General features: G+C 38.0%; 1 protein-coding gene across 2 annotated transcripts in view; it reads right to left on the minus strand.

The window, feature by feature from the left end:
• The window catches only part of ppp1r16a (protein phosphatase 1, regulatory subunit 16A), a 34,385-nt gene extending 12,326 nt beyond the window's left edge, over nt 1–22,059 (minus strand). Inside the window, exons 1-2 of one of the 2 annotated variants that reach the window (XM_052612172.1) lie at nt 21,878–22,059; nt 131–608 (exon numbers count right to left, since the gene is read on the minus strand). In XM_052612172.1, coding sequence (XP_052468132.1) covers nt 131–377 — 247 coding nt within the window. In that variant the 5' untranslated portion in view covers nt 378–608; nt 21,878–22,059. Of the gene's footprint in view, nt 1–130; nt 609–19,782; nt 19,894–21,877 lie in introns of those variants that run through there. The other variant, XM_052612171.1, reaches the window with a different exon arrangement.
• Between the last annotated feature and the right edge of the window lie 561 nt (nt 22,060–22,620).

A 22,620-nucleotide genomic window follows, 5' to 3' on the forward strand; every position in this document is an offset into this window, starting at 1 on the left:
TGGATAAAGATCTAGCATGATTTATAATACATTTTTTACATTTTAAAAAACTGAAGTTTTAACAAGGGTGTTTGAAATTACAAATCATTGTAATTAGTGAAACAAATGTGCAATATTGTTAGTCTCTTACCCTCTTCTATGTCATTCCTGGCTGCAGCCTCCATTAATGTCACACTAGTGCTGAAGGTCACCCTTTTGCTTTTCTTCACCCCATCTCCCTTGTGGTTGCCCTTTTGACTACTGGCACTGTCCTTCTCCATCTGAGCCCAGCCTTTCAGCTGCTGTGCCCGTCTCTTCTGTGCATGCTTCAGGCGCTCGGTGGCTGAGAGACGTCCGTTAGTTGCCATTTCTGTTAGCAGCTCGGCATGCTCTGCCATAACCTTCAAGTCAAGACACTCAACTCCTTCACAATCCCTTCTGACTGTGGCTTCTGCTATCTCCTATCATAGGCATTCGACTCTCTTACACTTGCAGTTCTGACATCCAAACGTCTGATGAGAGCAGCATACAAACTCGAGATCCAATAGGATAATGTAGAGATGCAGATGAAAGCCAATGACGAATCATATTTTTAATAACTTTTCCTATTTGGACCAGGAGAACAGGTTCTGCAAAGAAAGAACGAAAAAAAAAACTGTTTAAGTTCTAGTTTTCAATGAACACAGAAAGCTCATTATGCAAGAATAGTACAAGGCCCATTTCAACTTGCTAAACCTGTCACTGCCAATTATATAGCAAGTCACACCCACACCTGCGGGTGTCGCTGTTGGACAGTGTTATTCCTGCTTCCTGCTTGCCTTGCTGATATTTTGTGATTGTAGCTCCATGTAGCTTTGTTTTTCTGTAGAATCTTACTATCACTCTCTGTTGTTTAAAGTGATAAAATATAACTTAATTCCCACCATATTTCTGATATTATATATTAATTTAATCTGATTAATTTGATCGTTTGCTTTTATTCTTAATCCGCTAGCGCAGTGCACCTGCATCACGTTAGCGTTCGTTAGCTTGTCATTAGCATTTCCATTCGTGCCTATTGCCGTTTTCTTTTCTTTTTCTTTTCTCCTCTCCTCTCTCTCGTTACTTTCTCACTCTGGTTTTTCACAAGTTCATCAAACAACTGTTTTAATAATCTTTCATCATGCACGGTGAGTTTTGGCTTCTCCTGCTATTGTTATTTGCACCACTTGCCACATGTATAGTTTATCTCTCTTTGTAAATACAGTAAGATTGTTATTCATGCCGGCACTAATGATGATAATGACTTCGCCAGGATTTCGGAGATCACTAAAAATAACATTAAAGAGGTGTGTGAACTTGCAAGCACAATGTCAGACACTGTAATATGCTCTGGACCCTTCCCTGCTTACAGTGATGATGAGATGCATAGCAGATTGTCATCACTCAATGGCTGGATGGTGCCTGCAGATTAACATAGGTTTCATAGACAATTTAAAGTGAAGTGAAAGTGAAAAAGTGAAAGTCGTGACATTTGCCAAATATGGTAACCCATACTCGGAATTGGTGCTTTGCATTTAACCCATCCACGTGCACACACACAGCAGTGAAAAGTGAACACACCGTGAACACACCCGGAGCAGTGGGCAGCTACATATCTAGCGCCAGGGGAGCAGCTAGAGGTACAGTGCCTTGCTCAAGGGCACTTCAGTCATGGGTATTGAAGGTGGAAGAGAGTGCTATTCATTCACTCCCTCCCACCTATAACTACTGCCAGCACCGAGACTCGAACCTGCAACCTTCCGGTTACAAGTCCAACTCTCAAACCATTAGGCCACAGCTACCCCCATTGGACGAGCTTTTGGGGCAGAAATATGGCATATGGTCTTAGTGTTTATACTTGAATAACTGGGGCCCAGGTCAAGAAGTAGACAGACTGGCTAAACCAACCATCTGCTAGCCACCTCATGTCACAGAAGTCAGTTAATTCTCAGCACACAGAGACTCTTTCACCTAGATATCACACTATAGAGACTGTGTCTGTTCCCCAAACAAGAAAATACAAAAAACGTCCAAAGCAATTTAAGAGTAACAATTTAATTGAGGTTCAACAAATAAAAAAACAGATGCAATAAGGATAAACAAATGATAAAGCTTAGCTTATTGAATATCAGGTCCCTTTCTACGATAACACTTTTTGTAAATAATATGATCACTGATCATATTCTAGATATGCTCTGTTTGACAAAAACGTGGCTAAAACCTGATGATTACATTATGTTAAATGAGTCTACCCCCCCAAGATTAATGTTATAAACATAAGCTGCATCAAAAAGGTAAAGGGAGAAGTAATGCTTCAAAAACAATGTTTTCAGGATTTCTCAGAGGGCAGGCTTCAAGTATAACTCGTTTGAAGTAATGGTGCTTCATATAACATCATCCAGAGAAACACATTTTAATGATAAATCTCCTGTGATGTTTGTACTGGCTACTGTATACAGGCCACCAGGGCACCATACAGACTTTATTAAAGAGTTTGGTGATTTTACATCCAAGTGCTGGCTGCATATAACGTTTTAATTGTTGGTGATTTTAATATCCATATTGATAATGAAAAAGATGCATAGGGATCAGCATTTATAGACATTCTGAACTCTAATACTCTAATAGGGTTAGTCAACCCGTCTCAGGACCATACTCTAGATTTAATACTGTCACACGGACTTTGAGTTCTTGAACACTGGGGCCTTGTTTACAGACACCGACCGCATCTGAGCCCTCAGTCTGGGCTGTACGGGCGTGGAGCTTTTTCCTTCCACTCAACTTTCTGTTAGCATGCTTGGATACAGCACTCTGTGAACAGCCAGCTTCTCTGGCAATGAATGTTTGTGGCTTACCATCCTTGTGAAGGGTGTCAGTGTTTGTCTTCTGAACAACTGTCAGATCAGCAGTCTTCCCCGTGATTGTGTAGCCTAGTGAACCAAACTAAGAGACCATTTTGAAGGCTCAGAAAACCTTTGCAGGTGTTTTGAATTGATTAGCTGATTGGCATATCACCATATTCTCCACAATTTGTGGAGATGGGTGATTTGCTTGGCTTTTGTTAAATGTGAGCCAAAATCATCACAATTAAAGAACCAAAGACTTAAACTACTTCAGTCTGTGTGCACTGAATTTATTTAATAAGTTGAATTACTGAAATAAATGAACTTTTCCACAACATTCTAATTTATTGAGATGCACCTGTAAATGACGACAGAATGACAGATGATTTTCATTTTTGGATCTGTTTAAGAATCTGTGTATCAGAGACCATAAACCCCAGAAAATATAAACTTGGTGGGGTGGTCTATTATAAGTCAACAATTTAATTAAAAAATATATATAAAAAAAATTATGTCAAAAATTAAATAATAATAATGTTATGTAAAGCAAACTATTTTTTTCCTAGCTCTTCACATATTGATATGAAAAGTGAAAGTCATGACATTTGCCAAGTATGGTAGCCCATACACGGAAATGGTGCTCTGCATTTAACCCATCCAAGTGCACACACACAAGCAGTGAGAAGCGAACACACACCCGGAGCAGAGGGCAGCTATAGATCCAGCTGCCGGGGAGCAACTGGGGGCTCAGTGTCTTGCTCAGGGGCACTTCAGCCATGGATATTGAGGGTGGAAGAGAGCGCTGTTCATTCACTTCCTCCCACCTACAACTCCTGCCAGCACTGAGACTCAAACCGGCGACCTTCTGGTAACTAGTCCAGCTCTCTAACCATTAGGCCACAACTTCCCTGACCATCATGACAAAAAGTTATTAAAATAATTTAGATTAGTCAAACCACTGAAAAGATATACAAAAAAGCCAATTACATTTTGGAGTATTTTGGTGACTTGAAATAACTAACTGACCCTACAGTACATCTAAGTTCAATCATAATTTGTTACAGAGCCAAACAATATTTACTTACAGTGTGCAATACTAGGTTTATTCGAAAGCTAGACTAGGAGAGGTGAAATGCAAAGGTGAGGAAAATGTGTGTGTGTGTGAGTAAGTGCCATGGTTTAAGTTTGGACAAAGTGTCTTTAACGTTTTGGGATTTTTTGGCCTCTGACTAGCCTTATGCTGACTAGCCAATGCCAACATTTATCAAAATAACTTATCCTGAGTTCATCAGAAGAAAGAAACAAACAAACAAGCAAGCTAGTCTGGCATTGGTCTAAAATAGCATTGTGCAAATTCAGAAATGCCACCAAAATGAAATAATATGCCCTCAAAAACATATGAATTGCCCCGTATGAGTTGTTGTAACTGTATACTGTAATATTAATAACAACGTAGTTAAGCAAAGTTGAATGTGATGCTCAAACTATATGACAGTGCTGACGACTAACTCTCCAGTGTAGTTATATCTTCATACAGCACAGGTTTTCCAAGAATGCGTTTGTAAAGGTGTGGTCACATTTAACATAGTGCAGAAACATTTTATGGGCTATATCTAGCTTTTGCAATAGGTATTCAGGCAATCAGGAGTTTCATATCAGGGTGAAAAAGTTCACCATGGAGATTTCAGTCATGTTGAGATCTGTCTTGCCACACTGACCAACAGAAACCTGTTTGGTTTGAAAGTGATGCATGAGTAATGCTTCATGCATCTCTATGCTATTGACAATGGACATGTATTCTACCATTAGTTTCTGTGAATAATGTTAAGCATGATTTGCTTCAGTGGCTACTGCTAGTGATGAACATAAACAGAATCAACATCATTGTTAACAAGGATATGTCATTCACGCCCTTTTAGCAAACAAATGTTAACTCACAAAAATTGTACCAAATATGAGTGGTGAGCCCCAAAAAAAGAAAAAAGCCATATGTCAACTTTCTATTCAGTCTTAGTTCCGATCCTGTCACCTAATTTCCCACAAATTGAAAAATAGATATGCTGAAGATATTCCACTGGACTATACAATGATTATTTTGTTTCATTCATTCATATCATTCTTTTTCAAATGACCAATATTAGTTTTTTGTTTAGGAATCAGGCACAAACTGCTCACACTGTGTTCATACTGAAATCTTTTCTCTCATAGTTTTAGTTTTTATCTCTTCTCACATTTAGTTGTAAAAGTTTGTGCTTGTTGGGCAAGGTGGATATATAAAGGTTTAATTTTTAAATGAAAATATGGCAAATATGAAATAAATTACTAAAGGAAGCTTCTCACATCTGCTAACATCACCAGTAACTTCTATTCTTTCAAATATTTTTACAAATATTTTATTATTCTCCACTAAAAATGATTGTGCAGCCCAAACTGTTAGGCCTACAGACTTTAAACGAATGGGATGGTTTTTCTATTGGCTGTTACAGAAACTCAAGTAGCAAACAACTAGCATAGTCCTCAAATGGTTCAGGTCATTCTTAGAAAGAAGGGGTTTCTTTGTGAAGCATAGGCAACCATACGTTTAAGTTGACATTCATGACATGCCGAATCCCACAAGACTCATTACTCATGTGGGATTGCATATAGTCACATAATATGTAAAGTAAAATATTGTGAAATAACTAAATTGCTAACCATAGCTATGCAAATGACACCCAGATTTACTTGATGCCGCATGATGACTATAGCACTGATTCCTGACAGTTGAATGGGCAAAAGTCTGTTTGAAAAAAAAAAAGGCCAATGGGTTGGCTATCATGTTATGTAGGGTTGTCATGATTCCCATGATTAAATTTGTGTACTCAATTATATATATAAAAAAAACAAAAACAAAAAAAAAACACTTTGACTGCATTTTGTCCGTGTCGATTAACCAGCAAACTAGAGACGCATTCCAGGACAAGAATCCATATAAAAGCTTTATGTATATGCATGTAGGTTATGTGCATCTCAGAGTGGCTCTGAGTTGCTTATAATGTTCATCTGGGAACATTGGGTCTCATTCATGAAACATTCGTAAATATACGAGTAAATATCTGAGTAAATATCTGAGTGATTTGCGCGTAAAGAGAACTTCCCGAAAAATCTTCTCCTGATTCACAAAAACTTCGTAAACGTCAGATGTGATAGTGAAATGTGTGTGTGTGTTAATGAATTCCAATCAGTCGTCAATTACCATAAATCCCGCCTATTAAATCCGACTGACAACTATATATGAGCATCATATTATGACACCAAACGAAGGATTTCAACATGTCTTCTCAAAAGCGACTGAAAAAGAAACATTTCTCAGCTGCAGAAATTGAAGTTTTATTATCAGAAGTACATTCAAAATGCCACATTTTAATTTCAAGCGTACTAGTGGCGTATCAGGTCCTAAAAAAGGAAGTTTGGCAGCATATTACAGATCCTATTACTGGCTCTCATAATAAAAGTTAAAAGAAAAACCATATGTAATTAATATATATTATATTTTTTTCAAAATGCTGTGTAAATATGTACCCGATTAATATTAATTAAAATGCAGCCGTATTAATGAGCAAAACGTTCAGACGTTAAACGCACTATTTATGCGTGGCTGGGAGCAGGTGTAGATTTCTTTCGTACCGACTAACATTTGGAAAATACGAACGTTTTAATGAATCCGAAAATTTACTCCAAAACCACTTTACACGCGATTTACACAAAAATTGCTCGTGTTTCATGAATGAGACCCAATGTGCACCATTCTATCAGATTTATAAGATAAATCATATATTATAAATCTACACCAATAGAAGAATCATCTTTCGAAATATGGTTCTGGTCCGTCAGTGCATTCCAGGAGCATTGTGTCTGCAGCAGTGCAGCGATTGTTCACGCACCGAGTAGCGGACTGCAAACGCGTCCTGTGTGAAAGCACAATGGCAGTGGTTGTAGCATTACTATCATAAAGAAGTGGCCAAATATTTAAGATTAGGTGGACATTTGAATTAAATGTTGTTAATACTAAAGGGGTCATATGATGCGATTTCAAGTTTACCTTTCTCTTTGGAGTGTTACAAGCTGCTTGTGAATAGATAAGATCCCTAAAGTTGTAAAGACTAAATCCACGCCCTACTAAAACGCCTCATTTAAACATGGCCCAACGTCTACGTCACTGTGTGGGAAGATCTACCTAATGCCGCCCAAATGTTCACGCAAAGAAAGAAGGCGTAACTTTATTGTTGCTGCCACCTTAGCCATCATGTTGTGAAGACATTTGTTGTTTTTCGCAAAAGCCTTCCAAAAGAGTAAATTACTAGATATCAGTGGTTAAAGGGTTAGTTCAACTGAGAATGAACAAAACTGTTGTCAATAGTTCAGAAGACATGAAATAAAGTGCATGCATCTGTAATAAAATATCCCTCACATGGCTCCGGGGGGTGAATAAAGGCCCCCTGTAGCAAATTAATGCGTTTTTGTAAGATAAATATCCAGAGTTAAACAATAATAAACACTTTTTTCTCACTTCTGCTAACTGTTGAGAACTGGAAGACGTGTAGGCGGATGTCATAATACATCAGCGCTGCATGGTTAGTGATTAGCGCGTCGAGAGAACAAAACAAAATGCTGGTCACGAAGCACAAATTTGTAAAGAAAAAAGGTTGGAGGATCTCGAAATAAGCCAAGAGGAGACTTGTTTTCCTTTGCTAAAATAAGGAAACTTTGTTTCCTTTGCATCTACATTTTCAAGAGGTGTGCGAGTGATGCATACGTCTTCCACATACCACAGTCAACAAAATTTTCGAAAAAAAGTGTTTATTACATATGAAATCTGGATATTTATATTACAAAAAAGCATGGATTTGCTAAAGAGTCCTTTATTCCCCCCGTGGAGCAGTGTGATGGACATTTTATTACAGATGCGTGCACTTTATTTCACTCCTTCTGAACTGTTGACAACACACACCCGCTTATCCCATTGAAAGGCTTGCAAGATCAAGGACAATTTTTTATTGTGTTTTATTTGTTCACCAGAGCTGTTGCCTATAAACTGAATGTTCATTTCTCTACCAGGAGCCATCTCCAAAGGCATTTCAGAGAATTTGCCAGTACATCCAACCGGACTCGCAACCGCAGACCACATACAACCAAACCAGCCCAGGAACTCCACATCCAGCATCTTCACCTACAAGATCATCTGAGACCAGCCACTCAAACAGCTGCTTTAACAATTGGTTTGCATACCCAAAGAATTTCTGCACAAATGTCAGAAACCGTTACAACGAAACTCATCTGCATGCTCGTCGTCCTCATCAGGGTCTAGACCTGACTGCAGTTCGTCATCGTAACTGACTTGAGTAGGCAAATGCTCACATTTGATGGAGTCTGGCACTTTGGAGAGGTGTTCTCTTCATGGATGAATCCCGGTTTTCACTGTACAGGGTAGATGGCAAACAGCCTGTAATGTGTCTTGTGGGTGAGCGGTTTGCTGTCAACGTTGTGGATCGAGTGGCCCATGGTGGCGGTGGGGTTATGGTATGAGCAGGCATATGTCATGGACAATGAACACAGGTACATTTTATTGATGGTATTTTGAATGCACAGAGATACCGTGAAGGGATCCTGAGGCTCATTGTTGTGCCATTCATCCACGACCATCACCTCATGTTGCAGCATGATAATGCAGGGCCCCATATTGCAAGGATCTGTACACAATTCCTGGAAGCTGAAAACATCCCAGTTCTTGAATGGCCAGCGTACTCACCAGACATGTCACCCATTGAGCATGTTTGGGATGTTCTGGATTAGCGTATACGACAGCGTGTTCCAGTTCCTGCCAATATCCAGCAACTTTGCACAGCCATTGAAGAGAAGTGAACCAACATTCAACGGCCACAATCAACAATCTTATCAACTCGCAAAGGATAAGAGTTGCACTGCGTGAGGTAAATGGTGGTCATACCAGATACTGACTGGTTTTCAGACCCAACAATACAATAAAACTGCCCATTTTAGAGGGGCCTTTTATTGTGGCCAGCCTTAGGCACACTTGTGCAATAATCATGCTATCTAATCAGCTTCTTGATATACCATACCTGTGAGGTGGATGGATTATCTCGGCAAAGGAAAAGTGCTCACTAACACAGATTTATACAGATTTGTGAATAATATTTGAGAGAGATAGGCCTTTTGTGTACATAGAAAAAAGTCTTAGATCTTTGAGTTCAGCCCATGAAAAATGGCGGCAAAAACAAAAGTGTTGCGTTTATAATTTTTTTAGGTATACAGTGGGGCTCGAAAGTTTGGGCACCCCTCGCAGAATCTGTGAAAATGTGAATAATTTTAAAAAAATAAGAGAGATCACACTAAATGCATATTTTTTATTTAGTACTGTCCTGAGTAAGATATTCTGTACATAAAAGATGTTTATATTTAGTCCACAAGACAAAAAAAAATTGCTGAAATTATTAAAATAACCCCATTAAAAAAATTTGGGGAACCCTTGGTTCTTAATACTGTTTGTGGTTACCTGGATGATCCACGACTGTCTTTCATTGAAATATCTTTTTTTTTTACATTTAGTTCTGCCCTTCGTAAGCAACAAAATATACTTGTATGTCTCCCAGAACATAAATTAAGTACAATTTACCTTGAAATTTACCTTGAAAGTTTTCACCCCCCAGCTCTTAATGCATCTTGTTTCCTTCTGGAGCATCAGTGAATTTTTGAACCTTTTTTAATAGTTGTGTTTGAGTGCCTCAATTGTCCTCCGTGTGAAAAGATGTCTCTCCAAATCATACAGTCACTGCTGGAAATGGTTCAAATATGCAAAGATGCTGGAAAACTGAAGAATCTGCAGGACCTTAAAGATTTTTCTGAAGAACAGTTCAAGGTAGGGGTGCTCCGATCACGATCGGCCGATCATTATGCGCATCTCGTAGAGAAAAAAAGAGCTGTTGTTAATAGAGAAGATGTGCAAATCCACTTCATTTTCAGCGTTTTTTGGCGCATCTTCTCAGTTAACAACAGCTCTGTGTAGTAACAGCTGCTCTATGTGAAATCAAGCACCTGATGGAATTAACCGCTGATTAAATAACCGGCTTTACTGACGAGATGTGCATTAACGATCGGCCGATCGTGATCGGAGCACCCCTAGTTCAAGGTTTCAAATATTTAAAAATTGAAGCGTTTCAGGAAGCATATTATGCATAAACTGCATACACACATTTCACTACACCAAATACAAAAAATAATGTTATTTTTTGCAACATCATATGACCCCATTAAACAATGATTAGGTCACACTGCATAAAAAAATATCATCAGGCCTTTCGGCGCCTCTTCTGGCATTTGACATAATACACAATGTACACAAGTTATGACTGAATAATGCGTTTGATATTTCATTTGAACCAATTATTGGAAAAATTTTCATCAAGTATAAAAAAGATAATTGTGACTTTATATCTCACAATTCTGACTTCACATATGGAAGTTTAGGGTTCATCTCAAAATGACAGAAAAAAAAGTTAAAAATAAAAGTTAGTGTGATAGTCACTGTCTTTTTTTCTTTCTTTCTAATCCACTGTACTGGAAACAAAGTAAAACCAGAAAAACTTTGCTTCAAGAACAATTGCTATCAACTATAGAACTGTGACTCAGTACAGTCATGCCCAGAAAATGGAATGAGATATTGTTAGAAAATTTGATACCCATTCTTTGGTATCTATTGAATGTCTCGATGTCTCTAAAGATACATTGTATTTGGAGGGGCTTGGCACTTAGTGACAATTACAAACAAAACCATCTGAGCATTTGATCTTGTATTTCTGCCAAGAAGAACATAGATCAATCATTATCAAAAACATTGAACTTTGAAAGCAGCAAGACTTTTCCTGTACTAATGATGACTTGACACGTGTAAGGTGTGATTCTGGGATAAAAGTAAAGGTTGATGTTGACAATGTCAAAACAACAACAAATGTATAATTTGAGGCAAAACTATTTATTAAATCTAGCTGACACTATGGATATGCCGGTATCAAATTGATATAATACAGAAATTAACATAATACAGTTTAACAGGTTAAATTACTTTTTTCTTATAACAACAATAACTGAACATTTAAATACAATAAAGCAATACAGAAAAATATATAGTTAAATATTTTAGACAGTTTAAAGTGCAAAAGAACTATAAAGACCCATAAGTATCACTTTACAATAAGACCTCATTAGTTAACCATTAACATTCACAATAAGCAATAGCTAGATTTGCTGTTATTAACCTTTGTTTAAAAAAATGCAAGTCTTAGTTCATATTAGCTCATTAAATAATACAGTTGCAACTTTAGATTTTAACAACATGTTATTAAATATTGGAAAACCCAAGATTAATAAATGTTCAGAAGAATTTTTCATTGGCAGTCTGTGTAAACTAAAGAATTAACTAATGAAGCCCTAATGTAAAGTGAATTAACAATAAAGAATCAAAATACTTTAAAACAATATCTAGGGCACATCCAGATATGGACATGGACAGTATACCATACATACACTTTCAATGGAGGGACAGAAAGCTCTCGGACTATATCTAAAATATCTTAAACTGTGTTACGAAGATGAACGGAGGTCGTAGGGTTTGGAATGACATGAGGGTGAGTCAATGGCATAATTTTCATTTTTGGGTGAACTATCCCTTTAAATATGTTTAAGAAAGAAGTGCAGCTGCTTTATTTATGGGGTTTCCAGGGTAAGGGTTGCATTTTCTGCAGTTTAGTGCCATCTGCTGTAAGAGAGTGAATATGCTTTCATTCAGCGCATTTCTCACATGTTCCCCCATGTGCTTCTAATGCCGGTTTGTTCACATCAGAGCGCCCACTCTTTCAAGCAGCATACAGCGGTGTTGTACATTTTGACCAGTTGATGGCAATAGCATTCTTAAAATGCATTCCAAATTCTGAATTATTTGTAGTATATAATTATTCAGGGTATTAGAAGAACCTATGATAACAATATCGTGCAAATTCATTATCATGATATATTGCATTACCAAATACCGGCACATGTCTAGCTATCACATATGTCAGAAGTTTCCATTATTTTGTGGCTATATTTTACTGATAGTCAATGTTACTTACAAAGAATTTAGGTGCCAGCACCAATAGCAGTGAAATTCAATTATTTTAATACCACAGCAAAAACTAATTTGCTATTGATCAAACTCATTTTATGACTTCCTTATAAATCATAAATAATAACACTCCGTAATAAAATTATGAGCAATAGAGCAAATATTGCTTCACATCTTTCAGTATCAGTATTCAGAAATTCAATAAAAAAAAAATTCTTGCCAATATTGCTGTTGGACTGTTATTAGTCTTATGCTTCGTTCACACCAAATGGAAATAGAGTGTATTGTGCAAATTATTTCAATGTTAAGTCATTGTAAAGACGCAATTACGCGCGTCTGGAGGTCTTGCGGCGCGAATGAGGCATTAAGCGCATCCCGGTAGATGCGAATTTGCCTCATTTGTGAGTCTAGTTCACCCGGTAGACGCGAATTGACGTGCGTGCGTGCGTGCAAATTGACCTGCTTGCTGCTGGGGCGGCAGGCCCGCCTGGAGTCACTCATTTAACATGGAGCAAAGACTGATAGTGTCAGTGACCAATCACCCGGAGCTATATGACACAAGTTCATATTTCTAGAAAGACAGGAATATAAAGGACCTCGCTTGGAAGAGTGTCTATGAGGAGATTGGGCAACCTGGTAAGTTGTAAATACACATTTCACTTTTGAGTCACGTACACGTTTATCGACCTGCAGCCTTCCCGCCGTTTTTTACAACTATTTTCCCCCTGATATACAGCTACTTTTCACAAGAGCAAATACAAAGCGGTACCTCTCTTGATGAATGCTCAATCAACATCAGCCATCTTGCAAACAGACAACCACCTAGCACGTGCCCCTCCACCAAGAAGCAGATTTAGCCTCGGACGCGCGTCAATTTAGCTTTAAATGTTTGATTTTTATGCGCGTCTATTTCGCTCTAGACACATGAATGCATTTAAAATGTTCAAGCGGCAAACTAGACACGGAAGACGCGAATTCAACTCTCTATTCAAGTTTGGTGTGTATGCAGCATTAGCCTCAGGCGTCACACCCATGGCCTGTTGGCTAAATGTCTGATGCATTTGGCACACAAACGTGGAAACACTTCAGGTCATCGTCGAATTGGTTGAATAATGCAGTATAACCGGTAGACGTGCATGTCACATTCTTTAACGTTCCACCTGGAAAAAAAGATGCCATGATGCCAAACTCCCGCATGAAAGAAAAAAGCCATCGGACTTACAACTGTGACAAGGAGCGCATATTAGGATCAAATGAATGGTGGATTTTCAGAAGTATGTGAAATATTTTAAGGCATAGAATCTTTAAAATAGGTCTGAGAGTTTTATACACCAGTCTGTTACTGTGGCGGCATTTTCAAGCCCCAAAATGTGACAATGAACGAAAAGAACTGTGATTGGTTGTTTGACATGTCAGTCAAACGGCCTCATGGGCGGGCCAGGGCCAATGAAAGCTGCCATGAATTCCAGACCTTCAGGTCTGGCTACATGAGACAAGACTGTTATTAATTATATAATACACTGCAGCAGTTCTGTTAGGCTTAATTTATGTTGTAAGAGCTCTACACAGATATATTTTGTCTCGACTGTTAACAATGACTGAATAAATAACTGACTGCAGCTACATTAATACCATTCAGACAGTGTCCAGTGTACTTTGTACTAGAGGTCGACCGATATTGGATTTTGCCGATACCGATAGCTAGGTTGGACCACACTGGTCAATACCGATTAATTAACAGATAGATTTTAAAATGGATACTTAACGGATTTTAATTAATTAAAATCATGAAATTATACATTTTCACATCAATTTTAATAAAAGTTTAACAAAAATTACATGAAAAATTACGAAATGTTTAATTTTTCTGACCATACATTTTTACATACACAGAATCATGGCAAACACCAAGTACCAACTCTACCATTTCCATGGGAGTTGCCCCTGGGACGTTTAGACGGCTGTCTGTGACAGTACCCCTTATGGCCCAAGGCCTTAGCTACATATCCAACTTAATCGTTAGGGCCATGGTCCGGGGTAGAGCTGAAGGCTTGGAATCAGGAAAGATTCCTTTAAAGGGATACGGCTAAGAACCTAGCATTTTATACCAAGTCCTGCATGTCACACAGGGGCTACCGCTTGCTTTCGCATAAGCTTGCTGAAGGTGCTGTCTCAATAGATCCTTAGTAGCAACACCCTGTTTAGATAGGTATCCGAGGATACGTAGGTGGAGTGGCACCCAAAATGAACGAGGCTTTTACCAACTCAAGAAAGGGCTTGAAGCAACCGCATGAAGCCCTCACCATATAGGATTTTAGAAAGAACGCAGAATACTAGCATGCAAACTTACCACAGTGTGGATTTCAGAAAGTGCACAAAGACTTCAAATTAAAGCACTGTTAAACTACCAGGAGAATTGCCCAAACAGCCCCTCATGTTGAATGAAGCGATGCTTGAAGTGTATAAACAAATACACACTGGCTGAATGGAGCCCAAGGAACCAAGGTCTAATAATCTCAAGAAAGGCAATGAGGCGGAGCGCGTAACCCTCACCGTACAGGATTTCAGAAAGTGCACAGAGTCTTGCGTGCATGTTTACCACTTACGTGGACTTTAGAAAGTGTGCAAAGTTTTCACGTGCACACTAACCGCTATGTGGTTTTCAGAAAGTACACAGAGCTTAGCATGTGTACCTAAAGGTTCCTCAGCATCGCAGAGGCGCTGAACCTCACGGGAGAGGCAAGCTCAAATTTTACAAACCTCTGGCAAGGGAAGCAACACCTGCGGCAGCATATACAAGAAGACTTCTATAACTGCCACCTCCACTTCCAGCTGGATGCGACAGCACAACTAAGCAGCCAGGAGACCCCTCAGGGATGCCTAATACCAGAACATGAAACTGGATGGCTGGTGCTGATGAGTGTTTAGTAAACACTGTAACTGAGCACTGCAAAAGGAAACTCACAGAGTTTATTAGTAGACACATAACCACCGGCAATTAATAGACATAAGTATATACAAAAAGGGTTACATACTCACCCACCCCCGATTAGGTGGAGAGCTGGTGGTTACAGGGGAATTAGGAAGGGGAGGATAGAAGCAGAAGTAAAAAATACCCAAAGGGGATGAGTAGATACCTAGGTATCGCTCTGATTCGGACAAGACTGCTGCCTCGTCTGGATCACTTCCCTTAGGTTGTGCTTACCTCCTCATGACCCACAATTCCTCTTACCCCTGTCCGCAGGTGGGGGAGGAGCGCGAGTCGCGACACTAGCCTTATGTGCCCGTCTTTGATCCTCAGATCGAGACGGGCCAGGAACCCAATGTTGTTCAGGCTAAGAACTGGACCTTCGTGGAACGAAGGATCTGAAAGCAGTGGAGCGCATCTTCGTCTCCCTAAACTTCTCGATCACTGTCTCAAAGAAAATACCAAAAAGTTCAGAAGGTGAAACCTGAGCATCGAGAAGAAAGGCCCTCGCCTCTATCCAGGTCTCTTAGCAGATCAGTCTGATATGCTTGAAGCACCACCATCGTGTGTAATAAAGCCACAGCCTGACCTGCTGCTGCGTATGCCTTGCCATTTAAGCGAGATGTATTTCTTGAAGGGGCTTCAATGGCAAGGAGGGAGATTCAGAGAGGATGTCTCCCCTGCAGGAAGAAAGCTCTTTCTACAGGGGGCATCCTCCTCATCCTCTTCATGCATTGCCTCGATGTTGGCACAACTCTAATGCCGAAACCGATGGATGCAAGAAGAAAACGGCTTCTTTTATTTCTTTTCTATCTCTGTATGGAGATCGGGCAGAAATGGAAGGCTGTGGAAGTGGAACTCCAACTATGCCATGGTGCAATCCATAACCTCTAAAAACCAAGCAGAGCACTAACCTCAGTATCAGAAAGTGTTAAGGATATAACATCATCCTCCAGAGGCTCTCTCTCGTCCACCGCCATTAAGAGCGTGAAAGGGAAAGTCCCTCTCTAAACCATTCAGACAGAGCCACCTGAAATTCTCACAAGCTCATTCTCCTCCATGCCTCAGCAGCAGCGGCGGGTCTTGAACCGCGGGAAGCAGATGGCTGCATTTTTTCCTCGGAAAGAGAGACGAACGAGAGCGGAGCTTTTTCATTGAAAAAATGCTCACAATGCATGCAGATTGTCTCCTCAAAGACATAGCGCGTGTGCTCTTCACCAAAACAAATGACGCAAAGATCGTTTGTGTCATCGAGTGTCAATTAAAGCAGACACGAATGCACATATTGTCTAAACGCTTGCTAGTGGTCGCCATGATAGACAGAGAAAGATCGCTCTTATCAATTCTTTCAGATGCACACTTCAAACAAAACAGTCAGTGAAGACGAAGATGAGAATGACGTTTTCTCCCAGTGCCTGTTTATAGTTGAACCTGGACTGACGTCAGAGGCTGTCGCCAGCCAACTCGTTGGTGATTTTTCAATGTATGCTTCAAACATGGGTCACGGCAAGGTGTTCCCCATAGCGCCCCCTAGATGACGCAGTTCGAGGTTGCCTTGAAAGGGAACAGAGCCTTCTCAGCCGCGCCAGCAACGGACGTAACCCGGAAAACTATTAGCCACTCCAGCAAAGGACGAAATGCGGAAAACTATCGGCATGGTCAACTATCGGTGCCGATTAATCTGGAAAATAGATACATTTACATTTACATTACATTTATTCATTCAGCTGACACTTTTATCCAAAGCGACTTACAATTGCTATATATGTCAGAGGTCGCACGCCTCTGGAGCAACTAGGGGGTTAAGTGTCTTGCTCAGGGACACATTGGTGTCTCACGATACATCATTCGTGTACTACTACAGAGAGTCTACTTCTACTATATTTTTGGCATCCATTTGGTAGAAGTACAGTAATTGACATAGACAAAAGTAGTATTTCCAATAATTACAAACTATTATGCTTTAATGTGATCATTTCCAAGTCATAGTCTAAAGCCCTATTCGGACGGGACTAGTTTTACAGGGGGTCGTTAGAGAAATCTGCCTTTCACAGACGTACTTGGTGATTATAATCCCATCCGAATCTGCCACGTCTGTTTTTCTCACACAACCTCTGTGATAATTCCATAGCAAATTACCTACTGTTTTTCAGCAAACTCAGTGATCCTCTGAGAAAACTAATCCGAATTACCGTAGATGCTCTTACCGCGCGGATGTTTGATATATTTGCTTAGCGGCAAATAAATAATAATAAAATAATAATACAAATAATAAAATCAAGAGCAAGATCAAGTAAACTGTTAATACTGGCCATTGTAATATCAGCATCAGGTAAGATTACTCACGTTCATTTATGTACTCAGTTACATAATGTTTTAATTACATTTAATAAAAAAAAAAAAAAAGGAAAACAAGTTAAACTAAGGAACCACACATTAACATGGTTTTGTTACACTAGCCATTTAGTATGTATTGTGTAATAATACTAAGGCAATCATTCTGAATGAATGCAATGCACGCATACAGAGCGCGTGATTTCTGTGATACCCAGATACACAAATCCTCCCACCTCTGTAATAAACACAGAGATTTTAGTCCCGTCCGAATTGGTACATGAAAATCTCAGACGTCAGGTGGTAAGAATCGAAACTCAAACGTAGTTTAGAAAACTAGTCCCGTCCGAATAGTACTTAAGACTGCAATGCTCTAGACAAAACTTAAAAGACAAGATTTATTAGCAATTATTAGCATTTTGTCATGTTAATATTATGTTTTGGCTTAGTTTTCTCCATGTTCCTGTTCTCCTGCATTGGCTCCCTATTTTATCTCCCTGGCTATCAATTAGTACACACCTGTTTTTCTTCCTCTTGATTACATTCCCTTTGTATTTATACCCACATTCATGGTAGGGTATTGTTTGTATTGTATACAGATGGATGTTGGTTTCCCCGCATGTATTCTCCTTGGATATATTAAAAGTACCTTTTGGATTGTACTCCTTTGTTGTGCACTTTATTATTAACTTACATGATTATATTACTACATTATATAACAAATTACACAATAAGTAAACTGAAATTGACAAATCAAAAGGATAAAAAATGTACAAATATAAAACTTAAAACTTACCATGCTAGTTATAAGCACAATCATTGCAGAAATTTATTTTTTGATGTCTTATATATGGCTATATAACCAAATGATTTTTGATGGCTATATAACCAAATGATAACATTTGCAACATTTCACTCACTTCATCAAAGGAGGTGACTTCAACAAGGCTCCTCTAGAAGAAGCAGGTGTAGTTGCATAATGTTAGTGTTCTTAGAGCTGTACTGTTGATAAGTGTAAATAATACACACAGTATGCATGTGAAAAGCCAGCCTCTTTTAGCCCAGTTTTCTCTTTTTTTTCTCTCTTTAGACCAGAGTAAACTGCAGATAAAAGAGATTCATTATTCATAGGCTCTAAGCAGATTTAGTGGTGGAATAGTGAAAGTGACAAGTTCTCCTAATCCAAATGTTCTGGAAAGGATCAGCACAGCAGTATAAAGACTCATTCATACCAAGAGTCAAACGAAAAACATGTGACATGCTTTAATGCAAGACACTTGCCATCTGACCATAGAGATGTAATGCAATGATCTGATAGTGTGATACAGGAATATCAGAGTAAAATAACAATAAGAGAAGTCTACCATATGTTATAAATAGTACAGCTGTTGTAATAAAATACTTCTAGATTGTTAAAGTAAATTAATTTAACATTCCCATGATTTTGTAAAAAAAAAAAAAAAAAAACATACTTATACTTTCTTACTGGTTACACTTTTTGCAAATCAGCCAAAATAGTAAATTCTATTTTTAACCACGTCAAACACCGCCCAGTCATTTTATTGAGAACAGCTTTTTGAAAACTGAATTCATTTCCACTTCTGCCTCATTTTCTTTAAAATGATGGTGAATCGGACCAATTTATAAATGTCAAAATATGCACCATTTCAATATTTTGGACACAAGATATAAATAATATACGAGTTGACATGATCTTAATGTGAACAAAAAATCACTTACTACTTTAATATTTAGTTAATATCCATTTTTTCAACTTTCAAACCATGACAACACAACAAGCAAAATGACTCTCTAACTGTACAAATTAAGTTTTAAACAGAAATACACATATTTCACTGTAAGAATTAATGTACTGGAAGCGTATTTCTAAATTTCACTTCACATTTCTTCTTAAAAAACCTCCAGAAATCAGTCAAAACGCACTGAAGCCAGAATAATCCATTAACACACTATTCTCATTGAGCCGAAGTGTTTCAGTGAAATGAGCCATGGCACATGACCAGGTTTATGGATGTGCCGACTGGATCCAAGTTTGATTCGCTGCATTATACATTATAGAACAATTCACTCAAAAAAAAAAGGAAAAAAAGAAAGAGGATAAATAATTTACTGTGCTTTCAAACCCATGACTGATACAGAGGACACAAGAAAGGGTGTTTAGCATAATGTTCACGTTCACAATGCACATCTCAAACAGTGAAAGTGGGGTTGGGGACAAATGTACCACAAAAGTAGTCCACAAGAATATATACAGACTCAGAAAAATAACTCTTTTGCTGAACTTGAGTCACAAACATAAGTCTTTGTTTGCCACAAAACTCCCCCTCTGCTCATAAATGTGAAACCATCACGCCGCTATATTAGTATTCCATAGTATTCCCATACATTCTATTAAATTAATAGGAAATCATAACATTTTAATGCAGAAAACATGACTAATAATTTGAAGGATTGATTACCGCAATGCTCTGTTGGTCAGCCTTCCAGCTAAAACCACTAAGCCTCTGCAGATGATCCAGAATACAGCAGCATGTCTGGTCTTTAATCAACCAAAAAGGCTGCTGGCCCTGGAACGGCACCCTCCTACACTATCTCAACATGTTTCTACTACAAGTGTATGTTCCCTCCCACTATCTACAAACAGAGGGGGTGCATGGTGTTTCCTTCGCAACCGGGTACAAAGACCATCACTCCCTCTTGTGAATTTTTGCAAGATAATGACACAAAACATTCCTTTAGACTGCATCAGAACTACTTTTGAAGAAAAGACTTCCAGATATCAACTGCGTGACCAAAGTGTGAAAGCAGAGCAACAAGTATAACATATTTGTGGGAACAAATGCACCATATGTTCAAAATGCTTGTCTATAATGTAACAACAGTTGGTTCTATCGTAAAAATATCTGATGCGTTATAATAAATCAGTGCATTACTTACAATTAACAATACTGAAAAGAAAACGTTCATTTCACTTATCCTCTGAATACTGATACTGAAAGATGTCAAACACATTTGTTCCATTGCTTGTAATTGTTTTTAATAGCCTAATTATTGATTGCCTACTTGTCATTTGTCAAAGTTATGTATTCTTTACTAACAGTCATTAATTTTATATTAATATTTAACTTCTTATTTAATTATTTAATTAGTTTAATAGCCATTTCTAAGGCATCGATAAGATTTTGGTATTGTGAACCTAGCCGACAAGCTTATAAACTCTTAAATATGATAAATATTCTGCTGGATTAAAATGTCTGCTAAACTACTAAAGGTAAGATAGTTAAAAAAAATGTTTTATGTATGAATGTATAAGTATATATGTATGGCCTGGTCTATTATATTAGAACTGTAGGTTTTTTTTTTTTTTTTTTAAAGAAAAGCCTTTAAGGGACCCAAGATGCTATTTAGCATGTTATACTCTCAATGTACAATGCAAACATTTCAGCCTTTTCTGGCTGAAATCATGAATTTGGTTATGTCCCTAAATAAATAAATACAAATAAATAAATATATGAATATATATTTATATTTCTCATAATGTAGGAGACCTAACAGAAAACGATTTAATATCTAACTAGACAATTCTCTTCACTCAGCATAACTGATGTACTATGAGTTACTCGTGGTGCAGTACTGTTCTAATATCTAGATTAGTTTAATAACTGGGTTCCAACCGTCGCTGAAAACCAATAAAGGCTAATGGAATTTTTAAGAAATTGTGAAATCAGGAAAAAAAATTGCAAATAAACATAGTACATTTTTCAAATATTAATTTAGGGTGAAATATGGTTTTATTTTTTAGTGAAACTAAGCTCTAAAATATTAGCACAATCTACTCCTATAAGTAGCTTAGTCTATATAAAGTGTTGGACATGTTTCTTTACAAATTATTGTTGGGGCAGTAAACAATCTTAATTGTCTTAATATTTTTTTTCTGCTCAAGACAAAAAATAGTTTAATTATTATTTGAATCTATAATCAAACTGTATCACGGGTCTTTTTATTGAATAGTTACGAATTTGCGAGGACTGCTTTTGTATCGAGAACATATGAATCAGAAGACAATTATGTTTGTTTGTTTTTATGTGAAAGCTTGATAATTTAATTCATATAATAGCCTGCCATGGTAATGAACGATCGCCATATTCATGTGACGTTAGCCTTACTATAACGTAGCCTACTACTTCATAACGCAGGAATACATGGCACGAAAACATGGTAACATAATGTCAAAAACGTGGTATTATGTTGGAACATGTCCAAAAAACCTTATTTTATTTAAAATGACATTTCTTGTTTACTAGCATAATGCTAACTTGAAGTTTAGTTCATCGCAACTTCTTTAGCCTATTCCTCATTCAAAAATAACAACGATTCAAGAACACTTTAAACAGTACCATCATTCTGTATTAAATCAGTCATTCAAGAATAAAGCCACTTTAATACATTTAAAGCCGCGACAATGTTAGTGTCAGTGGCCTGTGAGCGCACCTGGAAACACACCTGTCATTTATTCACCTGTTTAATACGTCACATTCAACGCTTTTGTCTCACCTGTTGCTTTTAGCTGATCTCAGTCGGTAAATTCATGTCCGTTTAATCAATCCTGTGTCCTTTTCGTTAGCTTTCAGGTGAAATAAAATAATCTCCATAACAGCCGGTTGCTCCCTTTGGTCCGTCTACTCGCTCAACGCATCCCGAGTCCCGACAGTCGGCGCTACACTCACACAAACACTGGCTTGCACGGAAAGCGAATGCGCGGATAAAAGGCAGCAAAAAAGGTTTTAAGAAATGGGCGGATTGGCCTGAATAATAATTCTTCTATTTGAAATCTTAGTGTATTTTCAATACAATTTCTATGAACGTTTCTTAGTGTTGTTTTTTATTTTTATTTTTTTGTCCAGACCGAAGTAGCAGTAGATGGCGTAATTCCATGGTATCAGTTACCTTTCTCAGCGCTGGTCAAGTTGAACCAATCACATTCGATTCCGATTATCGAATAAAAAACCTTTATATTTAATTATTTCATAGAGACCGCTACGGAATTCCATTTGTATATCAGACAGCAATTCTTTGCATTTAGTGTTTTAACAAAAGTAGTCTATATTTTAGTGTATAAATGTTACTGAGCTGTGGATGCCCCTCATTAGGAACTTGTTCTGTGAGCCTGAGCCGTCAAGCGCCCCCTGCGAGTCTCATAAACACGGTCGGACTCGACAGCATACAGCAATGGGGGTGTTACGACAAATAACATTTATGCCTATGAAGAAAACGGGAAGAAATATCATCCAAACTGT

The sequence above is a fragment of the Carassius gibelio genome, chromosome A12, assembly GCF_023724105.1.
Source record: "Carassius gibelio isolate Cgi1373 ecotype wild population from Czech Republic chromosome A12, carGib1.2-hapl.c, whole genome shotgun sequence".
Classification (NCBI taxonomy): Eukaryota; Metazoa; Chordata; class Actinopteri; order Cypriniformes; family Cyprinidae; genus Carassius; species Carassius gibelio.